This window comes from Saccostrea cucullata, unplaced genomic scaffold (genome assembly GCF_032062105.1).
Source record: "Saccostrea cucullata isolate Sc308-1 unplaced genomic scaffold, CSIRO_AGI_Scuc_v1 ctg658, whole genome shotgun sequence".
Taxonomy (NCBI): Eukaryota; Metazoa; Mollusca; class Bivalvia; order Ostreida; family Ostreidae; genus Saccostrea; species Saccostrea cuccullata.
Window position 1 is genome coordinate 371,392 of NW_026933693.1, and position 11,277 is coordinate 382,668.

The window sequence follows — 11,277 nt, forward strand, 5'->3', positions numbered from 1 at the left end:
ACGGGTTGATTTGACTTCAGCGCAAGGTTATCAGTTCGAGAATATCAGGATTATGATTTTTTTTAATTCTTATTATTTTGTCTGCACCTTATTAGAACAAAAGCTGTTATATATGACATCTGCAGTTCTGCATTATCAATTCTTTGTGAAAGAAATTTTTTTTTAGCTATATTACGTTCTTTCATGTTAAAGCACTGAGATACCAATTCCACAGTACAAACACACTGGTACACGAAACTTTGGGTTAAATTGTACTGTTCTTATATAAGTATCCAAGGCAGACACAATGTCTATACTGGTCATAAGGGTTGATTTGTAGAACGAGAAAACGACATCAGACGTCATCTTTGATCATTTTCCTTTGATATACACGCTTATCTCCCTTTGTAATGACGTGATGTCACAGAAAATGTCATCCATTTGGCGCCTTTACAAATCAACACCTTTTTATCGCCTTTGCACTTCTTAAAATAAGGGACACGCAAGATTCTTATTCTGTAGAACTAAAGAGCGACATCTGTTCGGAGTATGCAGAGTTTCTGACTTCTGTTGGACTCTGGGAACATTAGTGTTTGGGTAACTTAGCTTTTACAAATGGCGTCCCTTCCTGAAATCACGGTCAGTGCCATGATGACCTGGTTATTGAGTTCAGACAGTACGACCCTCTTGACTTTAGGCTAAAGCGCTCACACTTTATGGTTAAAACATGTGCATTTATAAATATCGATAAGTGATCAGTGGATATCTCAATCGTTCAAAGTATACTCAACAAAAAAGAGACGCATATTGTTTAACTCATCAAAGAAATTTTGAAAAAGTATATGCATGGAACAACTATCTTTTTTTATCATTGGATACCTGTGACCTATTTAAAGTACCTCATGGGCTTTTCAACCCCACTTGTTGAATCATTTCACTTGATTAATCATGTTTATGAAAATAGTGTTTTGCATGATTTCTTGTAAATCGGGAGTCTATTTTCAATGAAATTTTGGATTTAGACTTTAGAGAAACAATAAACACTCCTATTAAACCCATATTTCTGCTTTGATTGCAATGTTGTGGCTGCAATGCCAGGCCTAAACAAAGATGAACGCAACAGGGCTCTAACAATGATACTAACCGGAGCTACGCAACATGAAGTTGCAACTGCATTTGGTGTACATCAATCGGCTTTGCAGCTGTTAAACGCACGTCTCCACCAGCTAGGAACACGAATGACAGACTAAGAACTGGCCGTCCGCAGGTTACCACACCCGGACAGGACCGTCAGATCCTCCTTCAGCACTCGCGCAATCGACTCAGAATTGCTGTACAAAATGCTGAAATCAGCATAAAGTGCACAAATTGTTCGCAAGAGACTGAGAGGACCTGCACGACGTCCGTACATTTGAAATCCACTAGCGCTGAGAGGTCGTAAAAGACATATGGACTGGTTAAGACGCATACCTCTAGAATTTGGAGGCGACGTCATTGACATCAACTTAACTTGTTTGGAACATAGGACATGTTTGATTTTTATCACAACACACTCTAAAATATCTTTTAAAAATTAAGGTTTAAACTGAAAACTTAGAATATCATGTTTAATCTGAATATGCGTTTCTTTTTTTTTTTTTGTTGAGTAGAAATTAGTATTATTATATTCAGAAAAAAATTATGTGAAGATCAGAAATTATACTTAACATTTAGCTGCATCAAGAGAGACGTGCAAATTACGGATTATTAGAACAGAAAGTATGTTTTTGCCGCTATGCCTATCGTCAAACGCAGGAGGGACCAGTTATACTGGTTATCGTTATACAAAAGGAACTGAAAATTTAATCTGCAACTACAAGGACTTTGATTGTAACATTTTTTCCACGTGCCGGTTCACCTGAGTTAGTAACAAGTGATAACTATTATTATTATACTTTCATGTTAAATACTAAAATCTGATTGGTTTAGACGCAGTTAACAATCCGTTCGATTACCCTGAGCCTTAGCAACACACCTGACAACGGGTAACACAACGGTAATGCCACATGCGTTGAAATTATGCGCGTACGGTTCACCGTAGAATTCTCAATATGTCTGAAGAAGTCAGTTGTGCGTTTGAAGACAAGCGATTATTGTGACATTTTCAAAGCTTGCGCCTAAATACGACTGAATAAAATCAACAGACGATAGAAAGCCTGAAAGGTTCGACCAGAAATAAAAATGTTCGCGGATGTAGAGGAGTCTGAAATAACAAAATTATTAGATGACAAAGATTCCGTAAGTACTAAGCGCACCATAAAACGATCCGTTAATCTTTTCCGCACCTTCCTGATGGAAAAAAGAGGAAGCGGGGAATTCGAAGGTCTCTCTAAAGAAGAACTCAATGAAAACCTAAGACTTTTTTATGTTTCCATTAGGACAAAAGCAGGAACTAGTCTAAAAGTTAGTTCTTTGAACAACATAAAATATGGCTTGTTTAAGTATTTGAAGGACACTTGCAAAATTGATGTGGACGGTCCAGAATTTAACGAGTCAAAACAAGTTTACAAGGCAGCCCTCACAGACATGAAAAAGAAGGGATTTGGATCCGTGGATCACAAACCACCAATTTCCACAGAGGACTTAAAAAAACTGTATGATAGTGAGAGTATTGTATTCAATGTTAATACACCATGTGGATTACAAAACAAAGTATGGTTTGATTTGATGTTCTACTTGTGCAGACGAGGTCGGGAGAACTTACGAAAAATGACCAAAAAAACGTTTGGAATTGATACTGATGCAACTGGGAGAGAATTTGTGTACCAGGCAATTGATGAAGCGGACAAAAATCATGGGTAAATATATTTTATCACTTTTTGTAAAGGAAGGGGTAATGGTTCATTGTTATGGAATATTGAAACATTATGTATGTTGATTTTCATTATTGTTTCAAAAAAATATTCTTTAGATCCAATGCAACACCAGACGAAACAATTGGAGAAGCAAGAATGTATGCACAACCTCAATCAGGAGATATGTGCCCAGTGATTACATTTAAAAAGTATTTGTCAAAGCTACACAAGAAATTAGAAGCATTGTGGCAGCGTCCATTAGAGGCTTTTTCAGAAGAAAACGAAACATGGTACTGCAGATCTCCAGTAGGAAAGAACACTCTGGCTTGTCTTATGTCTGAAATTTCAAAGAAAGCTAACTTGTCCCGCTTATACACAAACCACTCTATACGCGCCACAGTAATAACGGCGATGGATGACGCCGGCATAGAGGCCAGACATATCATGCGTGCTTCGGGGCACAAAAACGAATCATCAATTCGAAGCTATGCATGTCGTCTAAATGAGAACAAGAAAAGAGAAATGTCCGATTGCCTTAGCTCAGCTTTGGGAACTGTTACATGTAATAAGTACCTTGCTACTGAATCCCGTAGTGATCAAGAAAATTCGCTGGCTAATCTAATAGAAGAGGATCCGCTGGCTAATCTAACAAAAACGGATCTTGATGAAATTTTTAATAACTCCACATTTGAAGAAATTTCATCCAGCAATTACGTTACTTGTGAGAAACAAGAAATTAGCGTTTTGAGAGCTCAAAGTTCTAACATTATCCCACAACTACCAGGGATTCAAATTTGTCCAAATCTGAATAACTGTACTGTAAATTTCAATTTCTACAATCAAAAATGAAGAATGACTGAAGTCAAGTTGTTTTCAATATTTTATTCATTGTTGAACATTTTAATTTATTGTAGAACTACTTCAATTTATTGTTTACATAATTTTCAAAACATGAATTTGTTGTTGAAGTTTATATTTTGATCAATTATTAAAGAAATTTAAAAGAAGTAAAGTTTTCTTTAAAATTAAGACATTCAGTATAATAAAATAAATGGTGCCTGTTTTGGAGGGTAACAGTTGAAATTGGCACCCCTCGGAAAACCATTGTCAACCTCCGCTGACGCGTCGGTTGACATTGGTTTTCCTTGGGGTGCCAATTTCAACTGTTACCCTCCAAAACAGGCACCATTTATATATTGCAATTGGACTAAACGCTTCCCAAAGAAAACTTTTATTGTAGCGCAATATTTTCATAGCTCTTCAAAACGATTGTCGAGGTAATCTAGATTATTCTCGGTCCACCAAAGCCCTTAAGTTTTCCTGACGGGGAGATACTGTATCAGACTCCATTATCACCGGGCTTCAGGTGACGTGACTAAAGGGGCAGATAACCTCTCCGAAAATTAGGGAACTAGTTTGGACCCTACGACCTTAATATCGGAATGGGTTATTAAAAGTTCTAGGTTTACCTTTGATGGAGCAAATCGGGATCGAACATGATATCACAAAACTATGTAGAACAGTAAAATACTGATAATCGAAACCCAAAATTTAAGATCGAAAGTGGAAATGTCAGTTGCCCGCTTTTAAGAATTTAGATAAAGTGTAGTATGTATAATTGTAAAAATATACCAATGCTTCTGAATCTAAAATAGGAATTTATAATACTGGAAAATAGCATAGAATAATATGCAGTACTTGTTTCTATGTTGTCTATACAGCTTGTAACCTCTGCTATCCAGTAATTAATCAACGATTTCTTACGACAGAGAAATGGATGTTGTTTACAATATTCCGCTTGTATAAGGTATAAAAGGAGGATCTACAAAGCCTTATACCTTACATTAAAACTCCATTTGTGTGGCATTTTAGCACAATATGTCAGGTATTTAAGGCCTATCTCCATGACATTATTTTATAAAAAGTTTAAACAGAGATTAGTGTCAAAAAGAAGATGAATGGCGGGTAGTGTTGTACGTAGTAAGAAAACTCCACAATTAAGTGAAGCACCAACATTTTTTAAGCAACACATGTATTATACATATATGTTCATAAGGAATCTTGCTAATCATCCATTTATTTTTTTAAACATTTTTCAAAGGCGCCGCTTTAAAGAGAGATCTTGCAAAATATTCAAGTCAAGAAGCGTTGCATTATTACATAATATGACAAAGCTCGGCGACTGACGGTATTAGGTGCGCACGTGCAATGCACGCGCCAGAGACAGCGAAGCGCCTCAGTAGAACCCGTCTGCATATACCGGTATTAAAAGGATACTATTTAAAATTTGTCATTTAGATTTGGGGACTAAAAAAAAAAGTTATGCGCGAAGGGGTAAAATATAGAGTACCTCAGATGCAGCGTTAGGGGCACGCTGCCATTGGTGGTGAATTCATACAAACAATGGGGGATAGAGAGGAACAGCGAACCAGCGTGGATTGATGAGAACTATGATGAATATATAATGAGCTTATTTAAATTCACTTCTTTACATTCTTAATATTAATTGCAGGAGAGATTTGCTTGTTTTGTTAAAATATTCAAGACATTTACTGAGATACAAAGAATGGGGGGAAATGCTGATTGATTTCCTTCTGTTGGCGTAAATATAAAAAATGATTCTAAAAAGTTTTCTTAATTCCAATATCGTAAATCTTTTTTATATGAAAGAAGACTGTGATATTTTACTCAAATCTGATACTGAAAAATTTACAATTTGTTTTTTTTGAAACAATGATCATATGTTTATCTAAATGGACAATAGAGAAAAAATATCTGTTCCCAAATAAAAATAGAAGAGTCCAAAATGTCGTTTATGAAAGTGGATCAAGAACATTAAAAAATGTCACAAATTTGTCACGTACACAGTAGCGAGACACAGTAATTTTTCAAAGTTCTTCAAGCTTTTATCACACTAAAATGAAACTGAATGAAGTTTCCTTTCATGATGTGGATCCTCTGTTCTACTTTGTAAATTAATATTTTATTCGTTAAAACTTTATTTTCGCGTTATTGCACTAGATTATTTGCTCACGAAATATTTATTTTCGATTATATTTGATCAGAATTAGAATAAAACCAAGCATTTGTGAAAAGTGAAAAGGTGGGTGAACAAGACAGGCGAAATGCATATAGTGCGACAAACATGAAGTGAACAATAAAATCTTAATTATTTCAAAACTTTTTTGATATTCCATCTGATTTTAATGTGTACGATATTTAATATAAAATCTCTACAATTTACAGACATCTCGCAAAAAAAAAAAAAAAAAGCATAGGAGTTTAATTGATAGGATTCGAATCCCAAAAAAATCAATTATTTTTAAATAAAAGAATAAATTTTCCGAGATTTTTTTCTCGGAAAAGTTTTATTTATGAGAATTTCATAATATTATCTGAACTTTGCTTTAATACATAATTTACAAACTGAATGTTTTTGTTAAATGTCTGAAGCTACAGACATTCTGCATGCCTTGTTCACCGAGCTTCTTTGACTGAACGGATAATACATGTACATACTACAAGTAGTATTAAATTAATGTAAAACTCGCGATAATGTGGTGTCGCAAACATTTGGCGATGTTTAGTACAATAAACCTCTTTATTATCACGTGATCAATTATTTTGATATCAGTCTTTATTATTTAAACTAGCTGTTCACGTGATCAATTCAGTGGATATCAACTCTTTCTCTTACCACAACAGTAACTGGCAAATTTTGTAATTGTGATTTTAATCAATTTAATCTATATATATCCTCACTAGCCCCCTAAACATTAATGAAGTTGTTGGTAACATCCTTAAAAACCGTTTTGTGGTGGACTTCTTTTGATAATTTCACTGATGTCATTATTCCCGTAGCTACATATAGATACTTAGTATCATCGTGGAGGGCCGAGTTTTCTGTTGTCAGAGGCTTAACTTGAGATTCGACTAATTTACATGAAAGTAACTACCTGAGTTACGATTTTATGGTCCAAATACTGAACAAACCCTGACAAAAGCATGCACAACATTTGCATGCCAGTCTCCAGAATAAAATCGTGCTAATCAGAAGGGTAACTTAGTAATTTAGTTTAAAGGTCAAAGGTCAATGTCATCATGAGAATTCCTGTATACCCTGCAGAATAAAGATAATTTTTTCAAAGTTTTCAAACAAGCTGTTAATTACAAACACTTTTTTTGTCCCCCGCATTTGCGAAAGCGAGGGGACATTAAATCTCATTCATCTGTTCGTCAGTTCGTCTGTCTGTGCGTCCGTCACAAAAACTTTAATCTTGGCCATAACTTTTGATTCAGTGTAGCTATGACTTTCATATTTCATATGTTTATTCCTTGTGACAAGACCTTTCTTTGGGTACCACAGAATTTGACTTTTGACCTTTGAGTTTGACCCACTTTTATATAAAAATTAAAAACTTTTACTTTGGCCATAATTTTTGAACGGTATATACTAGGACTTTCATATTTTATATATGTATTCTTTATGGAAATACCTTTCATTGGATACCAACATCTTTGACCTTGACTTTGGAGATCTCTGTACTTCTGCAAAAACTTTAACCTCGGCCATAACTTTTCAACGGTGAGGGCTAGGGCTTTCATATTTCACATACGTAATTCTTGTGACAAGGTCTTTCATTAAATACCAAGAACTTTGACCTTGACCTTCGAGTTTGAGCTACTTTTAAAAAACAAACCTTGACCATAACTTTTGAAGGGCCATAACTTTTTAATGTCAAATCTAGGACTTTCATATTTCATATATGTATTTTTTGTGGCAAGACTTTTCATTGAATACCAACAACTTTGACCATGACCTTGGAGCTTTTCATACTTATGAAAAAACTTTAACCTTGACTATAACCTTTAAATGGTAAAGGCTAGGATTTTCATTCTTCACATGTGTAATTCTTATAAGAAGACCTTTCACTGGATACCAACAACTCTGACCTTGGAGTTTGACCTACTTTTTAAAAAGAAACCTTGACCATAACTTTTGAAGGAGTAGAGCTAGGGCTTTCAAAACTCACATACCCCGGTATTTCATCCATGTGACAAGACACTGGTTATCAAGAACTTTGGCCCTTTGATTTTGGAGTTTGACCTACTTTTTAAAAACTTAAACTTGGGCCATAACTTTTGAACGGTTAAGGCTAGGACTTTCATCCTTCACATATCTAATACATTTGACAAGACCTTTCTTAAAGTAGGATTCTTCTCTGGTTTCTGACTAAATGGAATATTCAAAGTATATTTGTTGATATGTCTTATATATTCAGATGTAATAGATTTAAAAGACCATATTTTTCTATCCTCATCACAATTATACAACTTTAAGTAGAAATGGTAAACTGCGTTTCAAAACTAGCTGGGACTATATTTTTGGCGGAACGGTGGCGTATGAAAGTATCTTCTTTTCTGCCTCTCAAAATTATTATAGAACATTGAATTTAGTTATAATTTTTACGCAATCAAAGACTAGAGGAAATTTTCAAATGTAAGTTAATAATAAATATATATAATAATAATAAATATTCAAAATATATAAAGAAATAAGATTTTTCACACATACTAGAACTATGTTGGCTTTTAAATGCTTCAAATCTAAGTATAGATTTGAGCCAAAAAATCCGTAAAGAGTGTTAGTTCTCTCTTAGAAAACGATCAAAACTTTTAGTTTTTGTATCATTTTGTACATTTATGTGACAACTTTACTATATGTGAAAATTAGAAAAAGTTAAATACAGGAAACATATAAAAACAACTATTAAATCCTAAAAATTTAAGAAAAGTAGAGGAAATTCGAATTAGCAAATATCCATTTTATTCAAATTATCTATGTCAATTTGGTAATATCATCTTATAGGCCCGATATGGTAGTATCTTTTTATGCAAAAAGAAAAACTTTCAATCTTTTGAATTACAAGTAGGTATCGTATGATTGGAAACAGTAATGTTTTATTCTTAATGTCAAGGAAAAAGGTAATGACCTTGACCTAACCTTGCCTCTAATATTAAACGGTCAAATTTAATCTCACTGATACCATCACTTAGAGATATTGTCCTCTTGATTCTTTGAAAATTTCATTAATTTTTAAATACAAGAAATGTGAGAAGAATCCTACCTTAAGAAACCAACAACTTTGACCCTTTGGCCTTGGAGTTTGACCTACATTTCAAAATCTCATCCTTGGCCATAACTTTTGAACAGGTGGTGCTAGGGTTTTCATATTTCACAATCGTATTTCTTGTGAGAAGACCTTACTTTGGGTACCAATATATTTAATTTGCATTTAAGATAAGTTTAATCTTCGCTATGTTGCCATATGGGAGCATCGTATAACTTTTGATTGAGAAGAGATAGGGCTTTCATATTTTTTGACATGTACATTACCTGTGACAAGTTATTTCAGAGCATGCTATGAATTCTGACCCCTTGGCCTTCACATTCACGACTGACCTTATCTTTTAAAAAAAATCAACTTTGGTGATAATTTCTAAATGACATATAATAGGGCCTTCATATTTGACACAATATGTCATAAAAAAGACATCTCACCCACAAAAACACCGAAAGCGGGGGACCACAATTCTTTGAATTTGCTTGTTTTATTTAAAACCGGCCTTATTGGAGAAGGCTTCACTACTGCATCTTTACTCAAGGAATTATTAATATTTGAATTAATTTCGTGTATCTGATTATTTTACTAAAATAATTTAACTTAAAGTGAGTTGAATATTCAGTCAGAAATGATATCATAAAAGAGATGAATTCATAGGCGTCGGAAGCAAATTGAAAGTGGGGGGGGGGGGCTAATTGAAAGGGAGGGGGGCTAAATCTACGAAAAAAGGGAAATTCCAATTTTCAATGCCTATATTATGTTTATATTTGCAAAAAGTGGGGGGCTTAGCCCCCCCCCCCCCTCCCCTGGTTCCGACGTCTATGGAATTTGAAATGGGAAAGTATAGCTAGCCTGATAAACTGTAAAAATGACATTGTACATGCTGATTCATAAAGCTTTCAACTACGTTTTGTTTGACATTTATTAAAACTGATAAGCGATATAAATCATTCTTATTCTCGACACGTATTAAAACAATTCATGTTAACAAAACTCCTTAAAGTCTATTCTTCAGAAGTGGGCGTGGCATTGTCTGGCACGAGTACCACACAAATGTTCCCAAGAAGAAACCTTTCGTCTTTGAAAATTCCACCCGAGATCGTTTTCATCAAATACAATTAAGGAACAAAACAACGCCCGTTGACGTTTGAAGTTTGACGTATTTGATTTAATCAGTCACGTGACTCGATACCTGCACAGTTTTTGTTGACGTTTCTATGTCATCATTTGCATAAATCTTCTCATCCTTAGGAAGCATGGTGCATTGACTAACTAAATCCTCTTTTGATGTTGACACCCAATTACTGCGATTTAATGCAGCTTGTGATTACACATTGCTGTAAAACTCTAACAAATTGCAGACTCTTGAGGCATAACTTGAAATTATATACCAGGAGTACAGGGCGCTCATTGTTAACAAAGCAACCAATGACAAAAACATAACCTTTTATACAAAGAAGAAATATGAGGGGACGCCACCAAAATAACGGCTTCGTGCAACAATTTTTGGGTTATTTAGTTATAATAGAAAATACATAATAAAGATCATTAACTTCTACATTAGATTTTATTTATCACACTCAAACACTTATACATCTTACGTATAGTTGTTATTCTGAAAACAAAACCATGATGGGAAATCAGGCTCTTTTTCCCAAAGGTAATTTCCATTTATCTTTTTGTTTCTTTATTTCTAAAAAAAATAAAAAGTTAAACTTGTGCCTTTATTTAGATGTCATCTTTTTAATGTTTTGAAAGTAAACTAATAAATATCAACATAAGCTTTCAATAAATTTGAACAATCTTTTAAACCGGATGTCATTGGATGCGGTGATTTGGTTTCACAAGTAGCCCTCCGCGCGGGGTATTTTCTGTTTGTCTTGTTCTCGTTTTGTACCCGTGCCGACCACAATCTCTAACAGGACTTCTACGCTCCGTGTTCCACTTTAACAAAGACCCTCGAGTTTTATCTGGAGTAGTTTAGGAGGTTGTGCTGTCCGGATTATCTCGCGCAAGGCTACAGATTCCTAATCGGTGAAGAGTCCTTCACGTGTTTGCCTACAATATTAGTGATGCAATGTCAACCCTTGTCACCCCCTCACGCAGTGATTCCGTTGAGTAGCTTCGGTTCACGGTACTTCAGGTTTTACTTAATCCACGCGCGACATGCTGTTTTTAAGGGTTTCATGGCGAAGTAAGTTAATTGTATAGGTAATTTTTACACACCTTTCGTGTTCTCCCCTTTGGTTTATATGACCAGTAGGAGATGTTGGACATTTTTACAAGTATCATGTACTTATACCTCTTTAAATGGAATTGTATAATACATCTGAAGTTTG

The 11,277-nt window shown here is 34.6% G+C and overlaps 1 protein-coding gene across 1 annotated transcript; it reads left to right on the forward strand.

Annotated features, from left to right (window-relative positions):
• Positions 1-1,898: 1,898 nt before the first annotated feature.
• On the forward strand, positions 1,899-3,662 carry LOC134238991 (uncharacterized). The gene is made up of 2 exons (XM_062721138.1): positions 1,899-2,816; positions 2,930-3,662. The coding sequence occupies exons 1-2, from the start codon at positions 2,200-2,202 to the stop codon at positions 3,660-3,662; spliced, it is 1,350 nt and encodes a 449-aa protein (XP_062577122.1). The 5' UTR covers positions 1,899-2,199.
• Positions 3,663-11,277: the final 7,615 nt, after the last annotated feature.

Bases quoted from the DNA above. Each gene is read 5' to 3' on its own strand.
- LOC134238991 (XM_062721138.1), top strand. From the start codon at position 2,200: ATGTTCGCGGATGTAGAGGAGTCTGAAATAACAAAATTATTAGATGAC. The intron at 2,817-2,929 runs GTAAATATATTT...AATATTCTTTAG, and splicing joins GAAGCGGACAAAAATCATGG to ATCCAATGCAACACCAGACG.